This window comes from Manihot esculenta, chromosome 2, assembly GCF_001659605.2.
Source record: "Manihot esculenta cultivar AM560-2 chromosome 2, M.esculenta_v8, whole genome shotgun sequence".
Classification (NCBI taxonomy): domain Eukaryota; kingdom Viridiplantae; phylum Streptophyta; class Magnoliopsida; order Malpighiales; family Euphorbiaceae; genus Manihot; species Manihot esculenta.
Window position 1 is genome coordinate 5237772 of NC_035162.2, and position 27796 is coordinate 5265567.

General features: G+C 31.6%; 4 protein-coding genes across 4 annotated transcripts; 1 reads left to right on the forward strand and 3 right to left on the reverse strand.

The window, feature by feature from the left end:
- Nucleotides 1-2422: 2422 nt before the first annotated feature.
- LOC110607695 (LOB domain-containing protein 41) lies at nt 2423-3805 on the reverse strand. Its single transcript, XM_021746844.2, has 2 exons — nt 3471-3805; nt 2423-3376 (listed from the first exon to the last, which is right to left on the reverse strand). The coding sequence occupies exons 1-2, from the start codon at nt 3658-3660 to the stop codon at nt 2658-2660; spliced, it is 909 nt and encodes a 302-aa protein (XP_021602536.1). The 5' UTR covers nt 3661-3805; the 3' UTR covers nt 2423-2657.
- Nucleotides 3806-11467: 7662 nt separating this feature from the next.
- Nucleotides 11468-13868, reverse strand: LOC110602647. Its single transcript, XM_021740221.2, has 4 exons — nt 13731-13868; nt 12623-12821; nt 12467-12530; nt 11468-12185 (listed from the first exon to the last, which is right to left on the reverse strand). Exons 2-4 carry the CDS (start codon nt 12787-12789, stop codon nt 11886-11888), a joined length of 531 nt encoding a protein of 176 aa, XP_021595913.1. The 5' UTR covers nt 12790-12821; nt 13731-13868; the 3' UTR covers nt 11468-11885.
- A 4407-nt stretch (nt 13869-18275) lies between these two features.
- On the forward strand, nt 18276-21295 carry LOC110609371 (protein ABA DEFICIENT 4, chloroplastic). Its single transcript, XM_021748903.2, has 6 exons — nt 18276-18594; nt 19321-19549; nt 20187-20287; nt 20664-20792; nt 20898-20986; nt 21071-21295. The coding sequence occupies exons 1-6, from the start codon at nt 18550-18552 to the stop codon at nt 21216-21218; spliced, it is 741 nt and encodes a 246-aa protein (XP_021604595.1). The 5' UTR covers nt 18276-18549; the 3' UTR covers nt 21219-21295.
- Nucleotides 21296-21596: 301 nt separating this feature from the next.
- Nucleotides 21597-27226, reverse strand: LOC110609370. Its single transcript, XM_021748902.2, has 11 exons — nt 27147-27226; nt 26941-27064; nt 25793-25985; nt 25550-25635; nt 24718-24802; nt 24245-24323; nt 23970-24100; nt 23704-23790; nt 23486-23598; nt 22780-22910; nt 21597-22035 (listed from the first exon to the last, which is right to left on the reverse strand). The coding sequence occupies exons 2-11, from the start codon at nt 26988-26990 to the stop codon at nt 21920-21922; spliced, it is 1071 nt and encodes a 356-aa protein (XP_021604594.1). The 5' UTR covers nt 26991-27064; nt 27147-27226; the 3' UTR covers nt 21597-21919.
- Between the last annotated feature and the right edge of the window lie 570 nt (nt 27227-27796).

Below are 27796 nucleotides of genomic sequence, written 5' to 3' on the forward strand. Positions count from 1 at the left end.
AGTTCATTTTTATATTACATATAAGAAATTAAATTAAAATTCTCATTTTGAAAAAAATACTATAAATAATATTACAAATCCTGATGATTTAAAAATATTTAGAATTAATATTAAACATTTTCTTAAATAATTTTTATTTTAGCAAAAATAGAAAAATAGATATTTAAAAGGTATTTTACCATATTATTTTTTATAATATTTAGAGAGTAAATAGTAGGGGTGAGCAGTATTCGGTTCAAATCGAAAAAACCGATCGAACCGAATCGATTTGAAATTTTGATTCGGTTTTTTATACATTTCGGTTCGGTTCAGTTTTTAATTTTAAAAATTTTAGTTATTTTAGTTCGGTTCGATTTTAATCAGAAAAAAACTGAAAAAATCGAACCAAACCGATTAGTGATAATAATATATTTTTTCAATAATATAGAAAAATTAAATCATATTAAAATTAAAATATTTTAATTAAATTTTAAAATATTAAAAATAAAGTGTAAAAAATAAAAAAATTATTAAAAATCGAAACCGATCAAACCGAACCGAATCGAACCGAATCAGACCGGTTCGATTCGATTTTTGACCAAAATCGGTTCGATTCGGTTTTTATAAACACTAAAATTTTGATTTTCGGTTTATTCGATTCGATTTTAAACCAAACCGACCGAATACTCACCCCTACCCCTAGTAAATAGTTATACTCTTATAAATATCAGGCGTTAAAAGTTAACAATGAGAATATTAGAGTAATAATTAATTAAATTATTTATTTAATTAAATATTTATGAGAAAGGTTTTTTCCTTAAAAGTTTTTATAATGAAATTGTTATTCTTCAAATTTTAAATTGTTGGGCAAAAAAATCAAATTAATGTTCTATAAATAAATAATATTCTTATTAAAAGGCTATGATTCTATTCATGGTGTCTAGAGCTTACTTATGCATTTTAAAAGCTTTAATTTGTGATAATTAACTAATTAAATACATAATAAGATATCAAATTATTAATAAAATTGAAAAAATAAACACTAATTAATTATGAAAAGTATAAATCAAATTTAATTATGATTGTTGATTATGGCACAAAATTAATAAATAAGCTATTAGTTTGAGATTTGTTATCTTTAAGTTAATTTTTAGAAATGAGTTAAGATTTTTATATTTTATTATGAAGATGTAAATTTGTTTTTTATGGGGAAAAAAAAAAAGGATTGAAAGAGATAGGGTATGGTTGTATATTGATGAAAACATGAGTGGCAAGTTAGCAATAAAAAAAAATTATTGAATTAATAAATTGACCACACAATAACTTGCCTTAATTATGTAATCATAGCCTCTTAATTTCTCCCTAAACCCATTGCCCATTGCTGGTAAAGGTGGAGAATTTAAAGCTTCCCACGAACATGGTTTGTCATTCTTACACGTAATTTCTATTGCCTCTTTCTTACTATTTCCGATTGGAATCTTTTGCAAATTATCAATAATTTTTTTCACATATAGTAAATAATAATAAAAACTCCAGACATCTCTGCTTTTATGCTGAAAGGGTAAAGGAAAATTAATTAAACTATTCATAATCGGTGAAATTCATCTTGATTGTCATCCAAGCTCATTTAAAAGAACAATTTACTAATTGGGCAACCTATGACAAACCCTAGGTAATCAAAATCCCTAAATATAATTGAGAGGAAATAATGCTTGAAGTGAGGCATGCGTATTGAAGAAGGCTTTTTTTCCATAACATTTAAACCACCTCTTCTATTCTATGCATCTAGGAACTAGTAGTAGAAGCTAATCTCTAAAGCAAAGCCAATTAATTATTAATAACTCTAGCACTACAACAAGACAAATATAAAATGATTTTTACCAATTCTAATTTGGCATGCATCTTCCACCATATTCATAATTTAATTTAGCCTACAAATCTCAACTTAGGTAACTCTGATACTTCCTTATCTCATTCATTGGGTTAGGTCATACAGTTGCAAGTGGCTTCAATTGTGCTATTACTCAGCATTGTATATACATGTAGAATTTATCATGAACATTAAAAAATATTATTTATTTATAAATATATATGTGCACCTGATACCTATGTACAATAACCCACTTCTCCCCAGAGACCTTCGCTGCTCCCTTCCTTCTTTGTACGACCACCTCTCCGTCCCAGGTTTACCCTGTTGTCCCTTTGTCTTTTACTTGAAAAAAAATTATTACTAAATCTTAATTTCTCATGCTCTCCTACAAATATTAACTAAAAATAAAAATTCAATATTTATTTTTTAAACCCTCCGATATTACCGTGGTTTTGTTATACGGAAACCTCATCAAGAGACTTCTAGATTGGAATGATTGATTCCTATGCTTTTTATTTGAGAGTTGGATTGGATCAAAAATAAAAGCCATAAATATAAAAGAGTTCCTTCGAATGAGTGAAAGTAACAAGATACTTCTATTGATTTACCATGTCTATTCATGTAAAAACCAAATTTGTACACCTCTACTCTTCTTCTGTTTTTACTTTTTCTTCACCACGAATGGTTCCAAACGAGAGAACAAAACAAAAAAAACTGACTTCTCTTCTAAACAAGAGCCGATGGATCGAGCTGAGCCGCCAAAACTGGACCTTCTCACATTAGTTACATTTTATTTTTTTGTTTGTGTCTAGTGACAAGCAGGATAGTCCAATCCCAGCTCTATCTTACACGACTCATCATCAGACGACCCGTAGCCATAAGCCTCGACTTCGAGTTTCCGTTTCTTCACTGGGACCATGTGACTTGCACGTGACACTGGCTCAAGACCCAGGGTCAATTCCAATCCAACTCCTGCCATTTCCGTACTTGCGTGATCATGCACTCCCTCGTTGCCCTTCACGGCTGACTCCGGCTCCGCTCGGAACATCAGCGAAGCCTCAGCTGTTTCCACGGAGACCATGCTCTCCGTCTCTTTGCTCTCGCCATCCACCATTGCCAACTCCGACTGGTGACTCACCGATGACTCGTGACTCGTGGATCGAGTTAGCTCATCCCGTGCTGGCTCGACCACAGAGCCGAACCCAACACCAGCACATGGCTTGTTATCACTAACTTTCGGCTTCACAACTCTCCTGACCCGGCAACGAGTCTTCACTCGGTTGGGATCGTTGGAAGCAGCAGAGTTTTCATCCTTGGACACGTGACGAATATCGTAAGCCTTCAACGGAGGTCCCTGCCCATTGGCCGCCGCTTCAGAATTGATCGGAGTGATCGGCGTACCTTTTAGCACGGCTTCAACCGCAGCTTGGCAGAGCTGCCAGCTCCCAGACCACAACAACCCAACAGACCCGTAAATCGGGTTCACTATCCTTCCACAAGCCTCATAAAGCAAAGACCTGAAAATCGCTGCAACCAAACAAAATAAAAACAAGGTCATTTCATCTTCAACCACTTAAAACCAAAAATAATCAACCCATCACGACGATGATCAGAGACATACCAGGACGAAGGTGTTCAGGGCCAGCGTTGATGAGGTTCATAAGTCCAGCACGGCCATAAAACTTAGCAAGGAAGACAGTGGCGTTGGCTTGAGACTCAGGGCTCTTGATCCACTGCAAGCAAGGTCTAATACTGCAATTCTCGCTGCAGCCCTTGCGCAGAACTCGACATCCATTACAACTCATCCGCATTTTGGGAGAAAATAATTGAGGAAATGGGAAATTTGGAGGTAGAGAGAATAGATTGTGGGATTTGGGGGGGGAAGAATGAAAAGAGAGAAGTGGGTATTTAAGAAGGAAGAGAAGCCGCTGGGTTTAGAGGTACTGGGGACGCAACTTGTTTTTATCTCCAAAACACTGGTTTCCACAATCAAGGAGGTTGGGGTTTTGTACAAACTTTTTTTAAACATTATTAAAAAAAATAAAAAAATTTAATTGAGATTATAGGATGTTGGATTGTTTCCATCAGTCTCGCATAGAGAGCGTGACGACAACTCCCACTAGATGGAACCCAATTCACATTAGTATTGGTGGGTGAACACTGTTGCATTGCGTGCTTGCTAACATCTAAACAAACAAGCAAAACTCCTATTTGCTTGTTCTGTTCTGCGTGGTAACCAATGATTTCACTTGTTTTTCCTTAATTACCCTTAAGTTTCAACCATAATTCCTCCATTCTTTTTTCTTTCTTCCACCGAAACTATTCCAATTTCGTAAAAATCTTAAATAAACTTGATTTTCTCGACTACGAAACTTAGAAGAGTCCGACAAATCTCGATAGCAGTAATAAAATTCAACTCAAATTCAATTATTGAAAAACAATACTATTAAGAAAATACTGATAAATATTAAAAATCAATTGTTTATAAATCATAAAAATTAATCGTTTATAAATCATAAAAATATTTAATAAAAAAATACGAGGATTATAAATATTTAATATAATAATTTATTTTATTTATATAATAAATTATTTATTATTTTTAATGTTATAAATATAATTAGTAAATATCTTTTTAAATTTATTTTTTATAAATACTAAATGACATAATTAGTAATTCTTACAAATTTAATATCATAATAAATATATCTAAATAAATTTAAAAATCTCATATTTTATTTTTTTAATCTCTAATTTTTAATTTAAAAAAAAACTAGAAATATTGTTTTGGCATCTCTTATATTATTACAAGTAATTTATAATTTTGGTATGCGGGAATAAAACGAACTAGGGGTAGAATGGTAATAAAAGAAAAAAAGAACAGGTGTACAATAGAGAGTAAGAAAAGGTTAAGAAACGCATGCAAATGGGTTCAAAAATTAAGAATGGAAGAGAGGAGCGCGTGGCAGGCACGTTTTGGTGTCAGAGTGCGGTCGAATCGCCACATATTGGGGAAAGAGGGGGGTCCACTGTGGGGATAGCTCCGGGCTTTTTAAAAAAATAAAATTTTAAAAATTTTAAAAAAATAGTACAACTTAAAGCTCCTGGTTTTCGGGAGGTCGTGTGCTCGAAACTGCTTTGGAAGAAAACCAGTAACCGGTTTCCGGATTTGTGGAAGTGAGCGTGGGCGCGTGTAACGTGTGGGAGTGTGGGTCTGTGGGCGCATCGCCAACGGTTTTGGAGGAGAGAAGGGGCTTTTTGCTTGTCTGTTGTGCTTATCATCTTAGGGCATCACAACTTGGATTAGATTAGATTTTAACTTTTGCTTAACTCTAGACTCCTCCCGTTAGCTCTATTTTAATAATAATATCAGTACATCCTAATTATTAATAAAATATACATTAGTAAATTTCCAATTTATTAATAAAAAATTCGTATTTAAACGCTAATTATATAATATTACTATTTTTATTATGTAATAAATTCTCATCATCTAACCTCCATCCTTGTTTATTGTCTTTTATTTGTTGTTTAATGATTTTTGTCCCTTTTTCGAACCCAGTTGGTTGGTAACTTGGATATAAATTTGCCCTATTACGGGCCCTGCTTAATACTATATGCAGAGATTGATAAAAAAAAAAAAAAAAACTAAGGTGTAATTATTTTATGGAGAAAAAAATATTTTATTATGTTTAAAATGAAAATTGAGAATTAAAATAGTAGAATTTAAATTTTTTTTAAATTTATTTATATATATTTATTATTAAATTAAATTTGTGAGTTTATTAAGAATAATTTTTTAAAATTTAATTTTAACAGATAATTTATAGAATAAGTTAATTATTTTATTAATTTACGTGTTTGCTTGACGTTGAATTGCCGAAGAAAAATCTAATTAATTGATAATCTAACAATAGTCCTGTATTTATTTATTTTATACTGATAAATTTATTTTTCATTTGTTTTAATAAATTTATGCATTAATTTTATTACAATATAATAACTTAATTATTTATTATTTTATTGATATGTTTAAATTTTAACTTATAAATAAAATTTATTTTTACATTTTAATGATAAAAATATATAATTAAATATTTTAGAGATGCGGTAATAATTAGCTTTATCTGACCTGTTACTTATGCTGATATGCAACATTTTATTCAATATAAGTTTTGAAGTCAATATTAGATGACTCATCTCATTTCTTCTTTAATTTATTTTTTAATAAGTAAATTTAATATAAATATTTAAATTAATCAAATCAATAAATTAAAATTTAATTATTGTTTTGAAAAAATTGTACATAGCCCCATTGTTGGTGTTCCACATCTAATAATTTCCTCCAATATTTAATTGATGGGCGGCTGCAAAGAATTTGGAAGACAATGACTCCCCAACCTTAATTTATTATCACTATATATTTAATTTATTTTTATTTTTCTTTGTACCATTAAATCATTGGACTTGGCCTTTATTTACTTGTTTTCTAGCCCAAAAAATTAATATATATACTATTGCTTTAATTCAATTTAATTTTTTTTAATTTAAAAATATTTTTAAAAGAAATAAAAAATTTATTTAAATTATTTTTTTATAAAATAATTTATTTGAAATAATATTATAATAAAAAAAATATATTAATACGTAATTTCAATCGCTTTGAGATTATTCTATCGAATGAAAGAAAATGACAAGTAATGTGAATAAGTAAGATACTTTAATAGGATATATTTGATTAGATAAAGTAATCCAGAAATTGTTAACCTATAATGAAAGCTAAAGTTAAAGGATATTTGCAAGCTATCATGATGAGCAATTACCCAAATTCATACACCCACCAACATTTTATTATTGATTGACATGACCTAAACAAGTTTTTTTTTTTAAATTTTCTCTCATTAAAGGAATAATATTGCTCCACAGAAAAAAACTTTTCTTGCATGCTTCAAAATTTTCCAGGAAAGAGAGGCTAGGGGATCAAAGCCTGACGGTAAAAATCAAAACTCGATGCAGTCACCAAAATTTGGCTGCTTGTGAATCCAAAAGAACAAAAGCTTGCGAGAAAACCATGATTAAACCCAGGAGCGGACAGCTTGTGAAGGCGTTAAGAAATGGAAAATTAGGAGAGAAAGTGGTGATTTTTTTGGGGAAACCGAGAGAGAGCTTCAGGCCTGGAGAGTTCAAGCAAGTGGGGGGTTGGGGACCGTGTCATGCAATAGTGTCCAAAAACACATGCAAAACATATAGGCAGCGCGTGGCATTCACTTTTTCAGAGGTTGTCTGTTAGGGTTGAAGACAAAAATGCAACTGTGCAAAATTAAACACTCCCCAGTTTTATAGGAAAATTTTTACATGAAAAAACTAACCGCAGCTGAAAGTGGTTGTCCCTGGTGGGATCGTTTTAGAAGGCCTAGCTAGGTGTCTAGACTAGGAGGCTTAGAGAGCGAGGATAGGCTAGCCAGCTAGGCTGATTCATGGCTTATAGCATACACCTAGTACTAGAAGAGACTCGGAGAGCAGACCCATTTAACCAAACTATTTTTTTATTTTTTGTGAAATATGTTAAATTCATTTAATAATCTAGAAAGTATAAAAGAGATATTAAATAAAAATAATTTGGAGATAATAAATAATATAATAATACACGTGACATCCTGTAGTAAATATAATAAAATAATTAATTTTTGAAAAAAAATATTTTTTTCAATCCAATTTATGCACCATCGTTCTAACGGAATATAATTTTGAAATTGGGAAATGGAAAATGTGGAGTTTAGGTGGGTGATTTGTATGATTGGAGTTAGGGCGGGGGACAACCCAGCCGAGTTTGGCCAGAAAGTGAAAGTCGGAGACTACGGCTCCGCTCGTATCCTCATGCAAAATGTGAGGCCACCACGTGTAAAACCATTCTCTTCTTTTCTCTCTTTGTTTGGTCCATGAGTCTATCAAGTCAATATGTCCAGTTGGCGTTTAAGAAAATTAAAATTATTAGTCAAATGTTAGTTTTGTAATTTTTGTTACATAATTTGAAAAATACAAATATTTAAACAATGTGTTATAATTCATGAAAATAATATAGATTTTGCAAAAAAAATTATAAACTATTATTTTCCAATTATATAATTGTATCACCAAAGATATTTATTTATTTATAATACACTACTATTACTAATTTAATATATTATAATTATAATTATAATTATTTACCTAATTATTGTTAAATTAATGAGTTTGTATTTATTTTATAAAATAAAATAAATTTAATATAAATTATTACTAAATCCTTGGTGAGTTTCAAAAAAATTAAACTTAATTGTATCAACAGCATTATATACAATTAAAATATAATAATTAAATGTCATGAGTTTCAAAAAAAATATGATAACTAAATGATATGAATAACTAAAATTCTATAAAAATTAAATTGATTAATATGTTTTCTTTTAAAAAATAGAATAAAATAAATTTAATTAATTAATTTTAACAAATTACAATTTCGTTATAGTACTCGCTTATCTCAAGTTATGTTAAAAGACGGAAGTAAAAAATAAATATAAAAAACAAAAGCTGAGTGGTTACGTGGAATGGAATTGACGGTTTTGGTGTAACGGAAAGCGGCATTAGCTCCAGGTATTTAGGAACCTAATTACTGCTTTAGCAAAACCAGGGGCTGTCTCTGTGAGTGAATATTGGAAGTTTTTTTTTTTTTTTGCTGCGTCACTCTGTATATAAATAGAAAATTGTCACCCACTTTCCTTCATTATTATTATTATTATAAGGCAGTGGAAAATATAATTAACATTCAATTCTTTAATTAGTTAAGCCCTAATTTCATCATAAAATTATTATTAATAATTATAATATATATTTTATTAATTTTCCTTTGGAGGCAATAATAACAAAGAGAACAATGTCTGTGATTTCCTAATCAAACATCTAATTATTTTGAAGCCAAAAAAAGAAAGAAGAGATTGATAGCTGATAAAAGACAAAGGAGGGTTGTTGGTTGTATTGTATATGTAGAAGAAAATTTAAGAAGCATGCATTGATGTATAGCTACCACCTAATCAATCCTGCCATTTTGGGTTCCCAAAATTGAAGGGCATACAGATTTTTTTATTTATTTATTAAATTAATTAAATTTATAAAATTTTAATTTTTTAATCCATTTCATATTTTTTTAATTAAAATATAAAATTCCCTCCTGTAAATATTTTAATGTTGTTGGTTCTTAGATTTATCCCCTCCTGATTGATGATGATTATTATTTAGACAAAACCAGGTGTTTCTTGGACCTAATCAAACTGGTCTGAAGAGCTTAACTTCAGAATCTAATTACATTGTTTCTGCTCAACTGCTCACGGTTTTATAATATATATTCTCATATTTTTTTTTAAAAGAAAATAATTAAATAGAATTCAATAATTAGATTAAGAAAAATGTGGGGGAAAAAAGAGGTCAAAGGAATGAGGTGGAAGAAGAGGAGGGGGGCGTAAACAGAGAAGTTGCACATGGGGGAGGAAGAGACGTGAGTCATGGTCATAGCTCCTGGTTTTAAGGAACAAGTGTTGTGTTACCACTTTTGGGATTTAAAACACAACACTGGTTTCTGGTATTTGCTGGAGAAGGCTAGAGGAACACGGGCGCCTCATCTTCCCCCGCACCGGGTCCCACTCAATTCCTAAATTTCATAACCATATCTAATCACACACAACTTGTATTAAATTTTGCCTAATCTAATTTAATTTTAATAAATATTTTAATGACTGCTCTGATTTTCTTCCCATCTAAATATAAATTGGATGAAAATAAAATATTTATATTTTATTGAGTGGGTTGTGAGGCACCGAAGCTGAAGCTGAAGCTGGGCTTTGGGTTGATAATCAATGAATATGAATTGGGCCAACGATTAAATTTGCAGTGAATGGGATCCTTGGACCTGTTAAAGATATTCAAAATGATCCAATAATCACAGTCCAATCCTCTCATTCTTTTGTGCCTTGAGATATATATACAATATACAATCATTAATTTGATTTAATTCAAACAAATTTACATTACCCATTTTCTGCAGTTGAAATTTAATGGTGCAAGATTTTTAAGGAAGATATGAATTCTTGTGTGGGTTCTTTATCTAAAAACACATACCCTCTAGTTATCCAATATGGCTAATATTGGTAGGAGAATGGGTGGTAATGGCATTAGGTTGAGAAGGTGATGCAGAAATCTGGTATAATCTCCTTATGGAGAGTTTTATCATAACTATTGAGTACAGTAGATTCTATGTTATCATCAATGGTTAAGATCTCCGCCCATTTCAACCTAGTTCAATTATATATATTCTGTGAAATAACTTTTTTTTTTCAAAATGAGAAGACACCTTTATAGGCTTTTTAACAAGGAAAATTAACAGCTTGCAGATAACTTCTACAGAACTATTGATTGAGGGTTAAGGAGTCTGTGCATTTCATAAACAAATGCACCTTAAATAAATATAGAATGAGCAGAGATTTGAAGGATATGTGTGCAGAATTGATCAATTTTTTGAAGGAACTGAACCATTTTTTGAAGGAAAGTCACTGCTACGCTGCATTTGTAAATTTTGTTTCTTCTAGCGTGTTTTTATCAGTTAGATTGAAGGAGCGGTAATCACAAATTTTCATAATAATAAATAAAATAATACACATAGTCGTATGACGTGTTAACAAGTTGCAATTTTAGAAAAGGAAAGAAAAAAAAATAAAAGAAAGAAAAGAAGCCGAAGCATGAATACTTATTGCAAAAGATTGATGGCCACAAAATATCAGATTTGGGGAAGAGATTCAGAGGTCGATGAATACGGAAACCATAAATTATTGGGAACAAGGATTCCTCTTAGTGATAGATAGCTGTGGAACTTGTGATAAAGATGGAAAATTAAAAATTACTTGGTCAAATCAGGCATTCTCTTTCTTAGAGCGAAAGCAGGAGAACCAAGTCAATGGAATTTAATTTTTATATCATTCTTTTTCATCATCTATTCAAAAGGAAAATTGTCTTCCATTTCAATTGTTTAGACTACAATTTCTTTGTGATAGGTACGCTGCGTTGACAAATGTATAAATCACGCTAGCAAGGTCCATCATCATATTCATATATGCACACTGTTCAAAAAGCTGTGCTGTAACAGGAACCAAATTTAAGTCTTTATCGATTTGGTGTCTTGAAGATCAATCCACCTATAAGAGAGCAATCTTATTTGATACATTCAAGCCAAGTCATGCTTCCAGTAGGGATAGAATGTCCTAATCATTTCTTGGAGTAATGGCCGGGTAAAGGGGCAACAATTCTCTCTCACAAATTTAATCTTTATTTGGAATGGTGAAAAATAAGAAAGTAAACAAAATGTAAAAGAAAAATATCAATATCATACTTAAATTGAAGAAAAAATTTAAAAAGAAAATAAAAGAATAAAATATTAAAATGACATATAATTTTATAGTTTATAATATATTTTTCAAAAACAGTAATTTTACAATTTATAAAATGACCTTTTCCTCTCATATATTTAGACTTTATTTTACTCTATTCTTTCCTTCAATCCAAAAATAATAATGAATATAAAAGGTAAGGGTGTAAAGAAAGATGAAGCCATTACAATTAATGAATTACATAGAGAGTAAATGACCAAAATTCAATCACCGATAGGAACTATACAGAAATTTTTCATGGTGATCATCAAATGAAACCAAAAGACCCTCCCATACACTAACCCTCTTTATCTTACATTACAAAAGAGCTTAGCTCTCAAACAAATTCAAGCCTCTCATAAGAACACAAGGTTTTCTTTTTCCCTTTCACTTCTTTCTTCAACCAAACTAATTACAGAGATATTAGTAATGACCACCAGCAAAAACATATCATATATACACTACTATAGCAATTCTTTACTCTCTCCAAAAAGATTCCAATTTCCCTCTTGTTACGACTGCTGTGTTTTGTGAATCTGGTGGTAATTCAGCTTCCTTCTATGTACAATTAATCTTTATGAATCCTAAGCCATAGCAGGGATGCTGGAATTTTGGCGATCCCTATTGAGGCAATCAAAACCTTCTACTCTAACTGCAGCTGGTTTAAGCCCAAACTTCATTCTCATGCATCCTCCTTTGCGTGATGTCGGAGAAGATGAACTTGAAGGCGATGGAATCAACAATGGCAACATGGGAGTAAGTTTTTCATCTCCAAATCGGGCATCTTGGATTACTGGGTTAGCAGCCCGGGCAGGAGGAGACCCACAAAAAAATGGGAGTGGTGAGGCTACATGGGCGGCAGATTGTTCCGTCCCATGACCATCCTGTTAAGAGAAACACCACAATTTAAAAAAAACATCTCAATTTGGCACAAACCTTCAAAATGACCGGCATCCTATAGAATCCTATCTGAGAAAATATTTAATGCTCACTAAATAATCTTAAGAAAAATAATAAGCACATCTCATAGAGGATGCCCATAAATAACATAAAAGAGCAGGAAACAAATTTCAGTTGGGAAATAGTGATCCAAAAAAACATCGTCTCTTTTAGGCATTTGTAAATATTAACCTCGAGCTGCAGAGTTTGGAGGAGGAAAATTTACCTTCATGAGGATAATGTCCAGAAGCTCTGCCCCAGCTTTTGAGTCACACATCTCAGCTTGACGACTGTTATTCAAAGAAAACACAAAAACATTAAAACAGTCAGAGTTGTAAACTTCAATTGGCAAGCAAAAATATTACTAGAAAATAAATTTTACCTCGTGTGCCATCTCAAAGTCCTGCTGGAATAGTTAGCCAGATTTGCAACTCGGCGCGGTTTGGGGCAAACAACAGGACCCTTGGAATCACAAATTGAAACCAAGCCTCTATTCTCGGTCTCATCACAGGAGGCAATGGCGTTCATATGAAGATTAAAGTGATTCATCTTCAAATTTTGACGATAATTCTACAGAACGCCTGTCCATATCAAAATACACAAATGTCAGATAAATCATGCATAAAAGAGGATTTAAGTCTGGCAACCATTTATAAAGATCAATTAATGAACTATTTAACTCGTACTAAACCAACAGAATAACCACTGAACAGATCACCAAAGACAATTACCAAACATAATTGTAATGTTACTTCACATCACGAAAGGCAATGAAACAAAATTCGTATCATCATATCCAACCACAAGGCTTAAATGTGTCGAGTTGAATTATCTTAGATTTGCAATCCCAAGAATATAAACATGAAAAGAGTTTTCAAATTCGTTTGTGTTCTTTTTTTTTCTCAGATTTTTCTTCACTTTCCCACCAACCAAGGCTAAATCTGACAAATTCCACCACAGATCTAACCTCAAACTCTCCAAGAAAAAAAAAAGTAAGAAAAAGCTTTTTCTCGCAAGCCAAAGCCAGTCAAAACTACACCAATCCAAACCAAATCAAGCTACAAACATTAGAGAAATTTTCGAACCCTACCTTTTTTCCCCTTTTTTCCTGTTTCCTTCAGTCGAACAAATGAAACCAAAACAAAAAACAAAGTACACACAGGGACAGAGAGAAAGAACAAACCATGAAAACAGTTCTGCAGGGACCGTTAAGAATAAGATCACTAACAGAATAACCATAGAATAGTTCAACAGAGGAAAAAGAGAACACACGGCTAAGAGTAAACAGATCAGATCCAAAATTAGAAAATTAAAGTTTTTATTTTAATATTTGACTAGAAATGTTGGGGAAAAAGAGAAACCAGAACAAAATAGCAAGTATAGATCTGCAGATTGTGAAGGAAAATTTTGATTTTAAAGTGGAAACCACCATAATTCTACAGATGACTATACATGTTTTGGAGAGCGAGAGAGAGAAGATGAAAAGTTACCTGAAGGAATCCTCCGGTCGAAGAAAGCCAGAGAAGGTGCCACGAGGAAGAAGGGAGACGGATTTATAGAGGTGGATGGATTGGATGTTGTGTAGCTGTGGACTCGGTAAAAACAGCTAAAAACGGAGGCGTTTTTTTATTTTTGATTTTTTGGAGTTTGGCTTTTATATATATATATATAAATAAATAAAAAGGATCAAGTGTTTGTATATATATAAATTATGTGATTTTTGGAATAATAAATAATTATTTATAATAAGAAATAGTTTTTTAAAATCTATTTTAATTATTAAATATTAGTATTTTAATTCTTAATTGAATATTATTTTTAGAATTATCGTTGTCTAAAATTATAATTATTAATGACTTTTAAATAAAACAATGATAACACTTAAATATAATTAAGGATTTTCATTTAAGTAATAGAGAATAGATTATATTGAAAGCATGTATTCCATTCAAAGTTAACTTTACTTTGGTATTAAGTATATTTTTGATTTTATGTTTTTTTTTTGAAATTAAATAATAAAATTTAAGCTTTTAAATTTATTTAGGTGCATTCATCAGTAAACTAAATTTTTAAATGTATGTTCGATATTAGGATAAAGAGTTAAAAAGTACATTAAAAAACTATTTTAAATGTTTTTAAAATAAAATTATTTTAAATTATCGGTAAATTTATTTTTTAATTAATTTTTAATATTCTTTGAATAATATATTTAAAAAAATTATTTTAACAATAATTCTAAATGACTGAAAAAATTAAAACACTATTAAATAATTTTTTTTACAAATAAAAAAGCGTCATTTATTTTTTTTTTAAAGAAAAACTTTATTAAAGCGGAAAAAAATATTATTAAATAAAAATAGTGTTTGGAAGTTGGGATTTTGAAAAATCAAAAGCGAGGATTTGACTTGGACAAAATGGAGATGAACAGACGCAGCTGGAGGTAGCTGGAATCCATGTAAAATCTGACACCATTGTTCCAGGAAACTGATGTTGGACAAAATCATTATTTTTGTAGGAAAACAACGTGAGAGAGAAAAAGGAAGAGAAGGCAGCTAAGCTTGGCTGATTAAATGCAGACCACCACCGCCATTTTCGCACCGGAGAACGAGGAAACCGTGTCAAAGCAAGGAAATGAAGCGGGTCCCTATCCCTGTCCCAGGCCACATCAGTCGCGTAAGCATAATCGACCGCTGGGATCGTCTTACTTCTCCAGTCAAAGTTTAGGTACGTGTCTTGCTCCTAATTAGACCATCATTACAAACTAAGCACGTGCTCTACGTTTTGGGTTGGCTCCTTTCACTGAATTTCTCCACTATCTTCTTCTTTCTTTTTTTTTTTTAAAAAAATTAAGTCTTATATATCTTCATCTATAAATTAATTTATCCACAAGTGCTGCTGGCGTCGTTCTTTTGATGGAAGCATAGCTCCTTCACCAAGCATAATTCTAGGGCTTTGTTTTTGGGCCATTGGCCTTTGTCATTACGAACTTGTTCTAGGCTTCAATGACCCATTTATATTAAACTTAAAATACAATTATTATATATAGAATGATTTTATATATCTATTGATAATGGTGTTTTATTATACCTTTTGATCATAATAAATTTATTATAATTAATAAGTTTACATGTTTTTTTTTTTTTTTTTTTTTTTTCTATAAGGTTAAAAAATAAGGTGGAGGAACAACACTACTTATAAGCTGGTTCCTTTTTGGTTTGCATGTAGTTTTTTTTTTACTATGGTCAAAGTAGTGGTCTCGATCTTAAGCATGATCTCCTCATTTATTAACGGTGGCTCCTTACCAGTAAAGCCTAGATTTGGGTGTTTGTAGTAGAGATGCCATGGGCCGGTTTCGATTTGAAACCAGCAGTTCAATTTATTTTTTAATTAAATTAAAATTAATTTAATTTAAAATAATTCAAAATAACTTTAATTTGATTTTAAACCGGTCACGGTTTATTTTTTTATAAATTCGGTTTTAATTTTAATTAAATTTAAATTATAAATAGTTAATTTAATTTTAATTAAAAAAAATAAAAATAAAAATTTTAAATAAGATATAAAAAAATAAATATGAATTTTAAATATTATTGCATATATATTTTATTAAATAAATAAACGGTAAAATATATCTATTTACATGATATAAAAAAATAAAAAAATATTACATTTAAATATAAATAATATATTTTGTAAATTAAAAATAAATTTATCTTTAACTTGATTATATATAAATTTTTAAATTAATTTATTTAAAAAATAAAAAATAGAATAGGACAATCAATTTGAGCTGGTCAATTCCAATCTGAGTCTAATTTTAACTCACAGGAAAAAGAACTATAACTGATCCTCTATAAATAATTTAAAGTTATTATCAAGTTCAAAAATTAAAATTAATTAATTGGTTCAATTTTAAATTTAATCAATTTAATTTTAATTTGATTTACTGTTAAAACTGCACCGTGTTATGTTCAGTTTAAAAATTAAAATTAATTAATTGATCTAATTTTAATTTTAATCAATTTAATTTCAATTTGATTTACAGTCCGAACGTACCAAAGCGGTATCCAGTTTATAGCTGTGCGGGCCTTCTATTTTTGTGAGCTACAGTGGTTGCGAATCTTCAGGTGGTCTCCTGGTGATGCTTCAGCTTCAGTGTGTGTCTTAAAGCCAGGTCTTCTAGTTGTTTATCTGTGGAGATCTACCTCTATTAAGGGATCCCTTCCTATTTGGCTGACTCGAGCAACCATAATAGAGGCAGAGTTTTAGTGTTTCTGTTGGATCTATTGGTCAGGTCAAGTGCTTGGTTCACGTCCTAGGGATAATTTTGAGCTTCCCTTTGCTTACTTTAATTTTATTGGTTCTAGCTTTCTGTTCAGATGCTTGATGTAGGCCTCATGCCTTATGATACTTATCTTTAATGAATTGCAAATTTAAGAAAAAAAAAACTTATAAACAGATTAAATCAAATTAAAATTTTGATGTCAAAATCGGTTTGGTTTTAGTTTAGTAAGGAAGGCCATGTCACGGCGTCCATCAGCAGCCACATGGCTACGACCTTGGAAGTTGTAACGTGCAAGGACTCCACCATGTGCAAGAGAAACGACAATGCCCCATGTGTACTCCTATCCACCCAGTTACGGATCCTCCGCAAACTACCAAACAATGCTGTGCTAGTGGGTCCATTTTAAGCTCTTGTCTCTATTTTTATTTCTTTATTTAGTGCTCTCCACCAGCTTGTTCTTTTTCATTAGGCCAGTTTAAATGTGTTGTCCGATCATGTCAATTTAAATATTTTAATTTTAAATTTATTATTTAAATTATTTTATTAATAAATTTATAATTTAGTCTCTAAATATTACATTATTAATAAATGAATTTCTGTATTTTTAAAAATTTATTAAAATATCCTTATATTTTATTTTTGTTAATAAAATAATTCTTCTATCTTTTTTTCTATTAAAAATACAGTAAAAGACTAAATTATTCTATTTTTTTCATCCTCCTCCTTCTTCATCCTCCTTCTTTTTTTTTTCTTTTTTTTTTTGAGGAGAAAGAAGAGGAGACTTTTTCTTCTGCTTCTTCTTCTGCTTCTTCTTTTTCTTATTCTTATTCTCTTAATCATCATCATTTTCTTTTTTTTTTTCTTCTTTTTTGAGAAAGAGGGACTATTTCGTTAACGGAAAAAAACGATATGAACGTTTTAATAGATGTGAAAAAAGATATATACTATTTCATTGGCGAAAAGAAATGATAATAATATTTTAATAGATATGAGAAAAGATAATGATATTTTAATAAATTTCTGAAAATATAGGGAGAGACGATTTTATTGAAGGAAATAAACGATGAGAGGGATTATTTCGTTGATGGAAAAAAATGATAATAACATTTTAATAAATATGAGAAAAGATAAAAGTTTTTTAATAAATTTCTAAAAATATAGGGAGAGACGATTTCATTGAAAGAAAGAAACGATGAGAAGGACTATTTCGTTGACGGAAAGAAACGATAATAACATTTTAATAGGTATGAAAAAAAGATAAGAACTATTTAATTGACGGAAAGAAATGATAAGAACGTTTTAATAGATATGAAAAAAAATAAGAACGTTTTAATAGATTTTTGAAAATATAGGGACTGATTTATTAATAATAACAATATCTAAGGACAAAATAAGAGATTTTATTTGAGAATAAAATTAAATTTTAAAAATTTTCTCCCTTTTTTATTTATTTTTAACAGAAAATTTTAATGAATATAAAAAGACTATTTTGTTGACGAAAATAAAAATATGATTATTAAATTTTTAAAAATACAGAAAAAATTAATTTATTAATAATATTAATATTTATTGAATAAATTTTAAATTTATCTATTTTATTTTTATGTAATTTATATATATATAAATTCAATATTAAATATCAAATTTTTAATATTTACTTTAAAGTTCAGTTGAAATTACATATAGAAACAAAAGTTAAAACGTTTGAATTGAATATAAGTACACGAGAAGTTTCGGTGTTTGTCGTCTAATTGCCCTGAGCAGTAATACTGTTGGGTACTCTGTTATCAGTCTATTCATTAGGTTACTGTCTGTGTGAGTACTATATGCGGTTTGAGTGCGCCGTATGCGGCTTTCTTCGCTTTGTTTGCCAAACTTTGCAGTAGCGTCGTCGTGCCCGTTTCATTTACTATAGTGGGAAGTACCCACCTCATCGTACTTGGTGTCTCGTTTTACTTTTAAATTGCTAGTGGAAAACGGATGAAGAGGCCATTATTGTTGGATATCTCTATTTTTCTCCAGATATGGCCTTCTCTTCTTGCTTCTGCCTCCCTCAACTTCCGCTCAAGGTATTTTTTTTTGGGTGCTTTTCTCATTCTTTTGTATTCTAATTGTGTCTTCCCTTTATCTACGCGATTGAGTTACTATTATTTTCTAGAGGATATGTTTTCTGTGCTGTAGTATTGCAACGATTGAAGGTGATATTTTGTTTCTTCACTTCACCTCCGAATCCCTTTTTCTAATATGAAAGACCAGATATTTTTGGACGAATTTCTTTTGGATTGGAGTTGGTAATTGAATTTCCTTGAAAATAAATAAGTTGGCCTGCAAATTTAATATGGCTGTTTTCCCCCATTTGTTGGATTGATATTTTGGGGTTACCATTTTAAATATCTTGCCCATGTTTTAGAATTGTTAATCAGTAGTATCCATGTTTTTATATATCAGCTGCCTGAAATATGCATTTGACAAGAAACTCAATTAAGTTTTGTGTCCTTTTCACCAACTTTACATCAGTGTCTGGTGGGTTCACTGATGTAACGCATGCATTTTCGTATATATTTATATTCTGTTTCTTTCGGTATTCGATTATGATTCATCATTGATCATATGTATCTCATTTACGTGGTAGATGGGAAACAGATTTATAGAATTTTCATGTCTTCACCTCTAAAGCAGCTCTGCTGCTTTGAATTTGCCTTTTGGTTTGGATTACCAATAGAGTGGACCAAAAAGGGAATTAAGTTTGCATTCATGAGCTTGAGTTCTTAAGGTTTAAATTTCATTTCTTATAGATTTGCTATCCAGAGCGGAATATAAGATCTCAGCAAATTGAGAAGGTTGGTCCAAAATTCTCGTTCTCCTTCAAAAGTAATACCACTGAACTTTTTGGCCAACGAGTTGCAAGAGTGGAAGCTAACTTACTTAGTGACTGGAGTTTTCTGGGAGGTTCAAGAATCACTATTCAACCAAAACTTGCAAGATTCACTGTCTGTCAAAAATGCTCCAGAGTGCATGCATCATGTAATTCCTTTCTCTGTATAGCTGTGTGTTCATTACTCATAATATGTTTTTATGTAGATTACCAAGCAAGTCCGTTCTTCTGTTCTTTGTATTTGCATGGGAAATCTATGCAGAATATTGTCCGAGGTTTGCATTATTTACGCCATAAGCACAGTTACTGTTTCCTTCTCTAGGTGATGCAGATTTGTTGTTTGTTTTCTTTGTGCCTCTTTCCTTCTTCTCTTGAAAAAAGAGAAGAGAAGAGGGACCTATATTTCTCCAAATATCCACAACTAAGCTCTTCCCCCTCCCCCCCTTTCTATTTCCTGTATTCCTTTAGATGTTGTACTAAGAGACCGCAGTGATATTTATATGTATACAAGACTCGATTATTTGTGATATTACTTGTGTGCTGTGTTGGGAGGCTTGTGATCATTACTTGTTATTGCTACTTGGAGGAGCAAATTCTACCCATTATGTTTATTGTCTTGCATCTGTTGTGCATATTGCATTGGCTTCTCACGTTATAATGAATAAAGAATAAAATAGAGCATATATGATTTTTTGTTTACATATCATTTGGAATGTTTCAGAATGGCTATTAGCCGAAACTTGTGGTAGTTGCTTTTTATCATTTTCTAATTCCTTGGCATTACAGGGTTGACAAATTCTCAAATCGCAAGCAGTGTCTTTACTTTAGGAACTGCAGCTGTTCTCCCATTTTACACCCTCATGGTGGTAGCTCCTAAAGCAGAACTGGTATGCTTCCTGTATGTTTTGGGGAACTCCAACTTAATCTCTTTAGCTTTTGCTACTGGTTTAAATAAATGCTTATCAGATATGAATATTTAACCTCTTCATGAAATAAGTAAAATATTTATGAAGAATATGCTTATCAGATATTGTTTTATTCACAATCATATTCTTTCTTTTTCAATCATGATTATGTTTTTCCAATATTTCCTTTGTAAAGGTTTCAATTGTTGCATTTTAGTCAATATAATTTCAAGTCAATATTTCCAGCGGACAAATTATGCTCCACTGTAAACATTAACTCAGGGCTACTTTTCTTGTAAAAAAATTGTGTCCGCAGTTCAAGTTGTGCACATAATTGACTCAATTATGTGTAATGCAGACTAGAAAATCTATGGAAAGTAGCATGCCATATGTTGTGCTTGGACTTCTGTATGCGTATCTTCTATACCTCTCCTGGACACCTGACACGCTACGCCTAATGTTTGCAACTAAATACTGGTTACCGGAGGTGTGAACATAAACATAAATATCTGTGATTTTCTTAAATTTCTGTGCTATCTCTATTCATTGTGAAGAAGGTAATTTTAAGAAGTTCTGATTTAATTGTACACAGTTATCTGGTATTGCTAAGATGTTCTCCAGTGAGATGACATTAGCTTCAGCTTGGATTCACTTATTAGCTGTTGATCTCTTTGCCGCAAGGTATAGTTTTCTCTCCCTCTCTACTTCCTTCCCCGTCTCTTTCACTTCCAAGTTTAACACTTTACACCGTTGTGATTTATCCAGGCAAGTGTTTCATGATGGATTGGAAAATGAAATTGAGACTCGGCATTCTGTTTCTCTGTGTCTCCTGTTTTGCCCCATTGGAATTGTTACTCATGTTATCACTAGAGCACTAACAAAAAACGACGGAAGTACTAGACATGGCATGTAATCTGTTCGTTCTTCTATGCAAAATCAATTGAACGGATTCATTTGAGGTTTTAAATTAATTTCTCCAATTTGAACGCAGATGCAGTTGTTGACCATTATGCTTCTCTCTTCTCGTTGCAAGAAATTGAACCTTTTCATTCTCTCTATCATAAATGAAAAATCACACGACTTTTCATTTCTAAAAGCAAAATGATAGATTTATTAGGAGCATATGTAGTCATGTACAATTAATATTCACAAATCAGAAGCCGATCTCCAGCGAAAATCTTATCATCAACACAATTCTTATATGAAACTAACGGTAATTGGCATTTTAAATCCCTCAAGATAGGGTGACTGTCAAAGAAACAAAGAAAAGAAGGAAAAAGTGCACGCAATATTGATAAGAGTAAAATGGTTTTGGGAAGCTTATAAACGTATAAAAGCTACAACAGTTCGAGAAAGAGAAATCAAGTGCCTCAAATGCATTTACATGATTTATGTACACTTCAATACAAAAAGCAATCAGCAATCGATAAGAATCATGTACGTGGGACATTCTAACTAGACTTGTCACTTTTCCCGAATATTCAATTAAAATCCTTCATTTGCCTCAGAAAAAGGAGACGTTTCATATAAAAATGGGAACAATTCACTGACTGGGACGGGGATGCCCAGTGCTTGTGTAGATTCGACAACTTTGAAAGATAAACATGGCATGCTTCAAGTTGGAAGCGAGGACGCTTGTATTTGTTCTTCTTCCAACATGCCAATTGAAGGATCCGAATGCTGAAAAGAACCCTTTTTACTTCGTTCCAACGAGGTTGCCTCATAAATGCCTACACCAATTCCACATATGACATGTCGATTAATTGCAAGCGGACCATATGAACAAAAAATTATGCCAATCAAGAAATGAACATGAAAATGGATCACATTTATGGTCCTCAACTTTTGTCCTCCAAAAGTCAATTGTCCAACGAAGCCTAATCAGATGAGTCAAGTTTTGAACACTATTGTTAGTTTGTAAGTTGAGTTTTTATAAACGCAGTATTCATCCTTAATCTTTCTATATGAAATCAGTTTAATACTCCATTCTTTCTGATCTTCTATAAGCGTGCACATAATCAAGAAATTTGAAATGTTTCTTCCATATTAATTGACATTAGTATAGGATAAAGGAAATGATAAGAATGAAAATCATAAAATAAAATATATAATATTTGGCATGAGCAAAACCATAGTTTCAAAACTCTGCGAAAAACCGAAACAAATATTACACTTGCCAAAACTACTTTTCAATATGTATATATATATATATATATATATATTCAATATACGTGTATATAAGTATATTTAGTATATGTATTCTGGATATAAGAATTATTCATATTCAAAGGAAATGCTTTCAATACTTTCAAGTCTAAAAGGTAATGAACAGTGGTCTGACCTGAAGAAAAAAAGTGGCTTCGTTTTGTATCCATGAGTGATCAATTTGTTCTAAAAATAGAAATAAAATGCACACCATATGGAAACATAAAAACAACCGCAAACAGAACAAAATGAAAGAATTTTGCACATACCAAATCCCAAAATTAATGAGCAGATGATGAATCCTGGTAGAGAAAAGTCCATTTTATAGACGATCTCCATGATAATAATGCATCCTCCAGCTACCATTAAGTGCCGTGGAGAAGAGAAAACCATGTGCAATCTACAAACAAGCAAAATTGGTTCATCATTAATTAACCATGCAACTTCCTATAATCATGCTATCATTCTAAATGTCATTAAATTTGTAACAGATTACTTGTGTCATTTAACTTTTCTTTCACTATGTCTCCTAGTATGAAACCTACAGCATAGTGGACTATGGATTAAATAATCAACTGCCAAATTGACACTAGCAGTAAAATGACACAGTCAATGGAATGTTAGTGTGCCCTTGATGCCTTATCATAAGATATTTGAAAAATCACATTGTCTACAGCCTGGTACCTGTGCCTAAGATATGTTTGGTTTATAAAAACAGTCATTTGGCAGGTCCAGGGAAATAGTTGCTTGACATGTAAATGAAACACTTTATCATAGAAATAAGAAAAATGAAATCAAATAATTTCAGGTAACTATGCATAGCCTATGGAGGGGCACCGGCAATTGTTATGATAAGAAAGCAAAGAGCAGATATGCACAAGCAGGGAACATACACCAATTACTCATAAAAAACTAACACTCATGAGTAAACCAAAAGTCAAGAGCAGAACAAAGGCAACTATAAAGAAAAATTACCTCTCTTCTGCAATGCTGTCAACATAAAATATCAAGATAACTCCAAAAAGAATAGTGCTCAGAAATGCCCAAGCTGAAAATGGCAACTCTATGCTGCTATCAGAAGTTGATCCCTGAAAAATTGCAATAAAAAAAGGAAGCAGCAAGCTATTTCCAATCAAGGCAGCCACAGCGATTAAACATGGAAATAACTCTACAACAAATCAAAATAGACATACAATGATGAAGTCCCACATGGCCACTGGAAACAGAAAACATGTTGCAGCAGTAATGGTTATGGCATGAAGCCTCCTTTTAAGTTGATTCTAAAAACAAAGAACAATCACAATAAATAAAGTGCCACCATCATTCTGATATCTTCCCATTTCGCTCCTCCCCCACAAGAGAGAGAGAGAGAGAAGAGCTAATGATTAAACAACAGCTACTTCAAATTGTTTGCCAAAATAGAAAGCAAGCAATAATGTAGGTAGATGAACATTAATACCTTGAGTGAAACACGCCGTGCAATCACCCTTCTTAAAGCTGATAATATTCCAGCAAGGATAGGAACCACCATTGCTGTCATACTCAAAACTTCTTCAGTGTTATCCTCAGTATCATCAGTATCTTTGAATGGTATTTTTCACATTAAATTAACAAGAGGTAGTTTGTAGAATTGACATGAATGAACAGAAAGAAATAAAGTAATAAAAAACACCCCAAAATAAAAACAATACTGCTTATTAAAATGAAGTAAATGTTCAAACTACAAAAGGATATAAAAAGGTGAATATGAGGCCATAGCCCACCCTTGAGATAAAAGGTAGAAAGATGCCCACATTGCAACAAGCCCACCTACCTGGTAGAAGATAAAATATCCACTGAATAAGTGAGATAAAATAAAAAGAATCTCTTTTAAATTAAAGCCATCAATACCAATTGACTGGTGAAGTGAAGCTGATTATCAGATCAGATAGACACACCAAGATACTTACCTTATTATACTTGGTAACTGACCAAAACAAATTTGGCATTGCTATCCTATCAGCAGTATAAGACCATAAAGGAACCATTCTAGTATATGTATTAAACTATTAAGAATCAAATGGAAGTTCAGAAAGAAAAGAATTGTAAATGGTTTTAGAATTTGAAAGGGATCTATAAGGCATGAGATCTCACATAATCACATTGAACATACCAAATATAAAAATTCTACACTCTTACTTGCTTTAAGAAATTTTATTAAAAAATACCTTTTTCCAGAGATGACTTCTTCGACCATATAATGTAGCAGATAATACTCCAAGTACAGCACCAGAATACTCCATCAAAATAGCTCTACAGTCAGAATGAAGAATAAAATAAACTAGTGTCTAACTACCAACAAAATGCTGAATAGTAACAACTAAGAACACAATACACCAAGTTAAACATAATACAGGACAATGGAACAATGAATAACAAATATCTATGTACTTTCTAAGACTTTGACAAGGAATTACAGTGGCTTTGAACAACACATAACAATACAAAACCCACAACAAGAACATCTAAAAGGCTGAACATAATCCCAACTTCCTTTCCACATAGAAAAGCATTAAAACATGATCCACTGATTTCTCATCGGATGCACACATCATACACCATTTCCTGCAAGACTTGTGGTTGATATCCCTTGGTTGGAGTGAATACATCCATAAGGAAGGGGGGGAAATGGTTTTGGGTGTTGTTGGGGAGGTAGCAAAAAGCTAGGTTAGATGTGGCTTTAGCATGTCAAATTGCCTCGACTAAATATTGGCAGAATAAGAATTTTAAAAGACAAGACTCCAGATAGTCCAAGTCAATCCGCATTAGTCTTAGAGGTTAGAGCACAAGTTAATATAAAACTTGTGTTTTAGGAATATCCTGCATCCCACATCACATATGCACATAATTTTCACTTAGAATATCCAATTTTATATCATTCCTAGAGGTTGCTTATATCTCAATCGCCATACATGACCTCTCAAATTAAGAAGAGGAAGGGGGTAAGCACTTGAGGAACTTAAGAGCATTAACAATGATTCTGGAAGCAGTTAAACCTACCTAACTGGTCCACATGACTTGAGGCCCTTTCCCCACAAAATGAAGTATAAAGCTGTTATGGCACCGTTTATGATAGATGGCACTACCTGAACAACTATAAAGACCAAGTAAGAAGAAGCAAAAATTGCAGAATAGAAAAGGGTGATCCAGTGGATCAAAGGAATCCCACAATGTTAATTAATCTTTCAGTTTCCTTCAACTTGTATACTAAAACTAAAAGAAAGTAAGCAATTCCTGATTAACCTGTTGATTAGAGAGTGGTCTGCCTTTCCATGGCTTTTGCAAAACTAAAAACAGGATGGACGAAGGAACTAGACAACTGAAGATAAAAAGTACCACTGAAGCTCCAGTCTGGGACAAATAGCGATACATGGAATAAACTGACCATATTCTCAAGAAATTTCCAATAATATGGATTATCTGCAATGGAGTGTGCCTGTAAAAAGGTAAAAAAAAAAATCATTATTCTGAATCAAAATTGATTTACTAAGGGCAACTAAAGAAAAAAAAAACACATCATCCAAACTAATAAAATGCTAAAAAATGAATAATTCCATTCCAAATTCAACACATTTTCTAACTAAAAATTTGCAAATAATAAATGAAAAAATATAACAGAGAGTGAAAAATTGCAGCATCAAACAGGATTTAGACCTTTAGAGTTGAAGTTAAAATGTAGAAGTTAAGTGAAATCAAATTGGAAGTGAAGAAATAGGCACATTGCTGTTCTATATGCAAATTGGTAAACTATATTTTAAGCAAGTACTTGCTTGTGTGTGTGTGTGTGTGCCTCTCTGTGTTTTTCTTTCTTTCTTTTTAGGGACATAGGAAAATTCCATTGTGTCTATTGAACCTCAGGCATGTAGTACATAAATTTTTTAAGTGAAGACTGAACATTAAACTCTCAAGAAAAATTTCATGTAACCATTTCCCTAGCTCAGGTCAATTTAAGATTATTTAAGATTTTTCCTTTTTCCTCCTCTATTCGTTTTATTCATATGCTAAGCTAAATCAAACATTTAAAAGCATGAGAACGGGACACTTCACCCCGGTTTCTTTTGCCTCAATTTCCTTAACAATCAAGCAACTAGTCATAAGATTAGTAACTAATTCAGAAATGCTGCTAAATAAATGGTCCCAAAGTAAAGAACCAGTCCACTTCTCTATTCTCATTCATGCTCTACTTGATCGCTGAGATTGTATAGCAAAAGAAAATAACATAAAGCACCATATTTATCATACCACACATCACTTTTGCGGTACCAAGTAACTACCACAAGACAGGAAGCGAAACATTACGAATTCTTGGAAAGGCATTAATGAATTCAATACTAGGCAGAGTCTCCAGCATTTCCTTAGAAGGTTAGTTAGGGTTCAGAGTAACGAGTCACCTGAAATTAGGAGATCCTCGATCTTCACTCGTCTGCTTTGGAGACATCATTTTCCTTTCTACTAAAGGAAATTGATTCGAAAAGTGTCGATTTCTGCAGCTAATTCGGTAATGAAATACAGAAACTGAAAGGAGAATAGCTGAATTAAAAACTGTTAAATCGAAAATCAGCGATGCTAATGCTATGCATCAGAGTGTTGAACAAACCGAAACCGAGTCTCTCAAGAAACAAGAGGACGCACGCACGCACGCATTCTCCTCTTTCCCCGTGCCGATTGAACCTGAACGGTGTTGGGCCCTCGGCTTCCATACGTGGGCCGGAGTATGAATGGTTCGGATTTAGAAGGCCTAATTTCTGTAACACAGTTGGGCTTTTCAATAACAATAATACTAATTAGAATAACGTGAACGGAAAATTTTTCACTCAACACCCTTCCAATATAATTTTAACATAAGTTTAAAATTAAAAAAATATATATATGATAGAACTTACGTATTAATATAAAATTTTATTTTTTATTAATTGAATGTAGGAGAAACTAAAATCAATCAGACAACCAAACAGACAAGAGGGACATGTAGACAACCAAAAATGGATCTTTACATAGTGATATGTATACACACATGTAAACATAAACATCTCTTCATAGTCACTTCAAAATTTTATACATGGCTCCATTGTTCTTAAAACACATATATAGAATTTTTTGGTATTATCTTTGAATTTGTTATTAAGAAAAAACTTTTTTCTAAATATATTAATTCCAAAATAATAAAGCTATCAATTATTGTTGAGGATGTTAAGGTGGCCAATTTGAACAATACCTTTTTGCTCACTCACCACTTATAATAGTTTC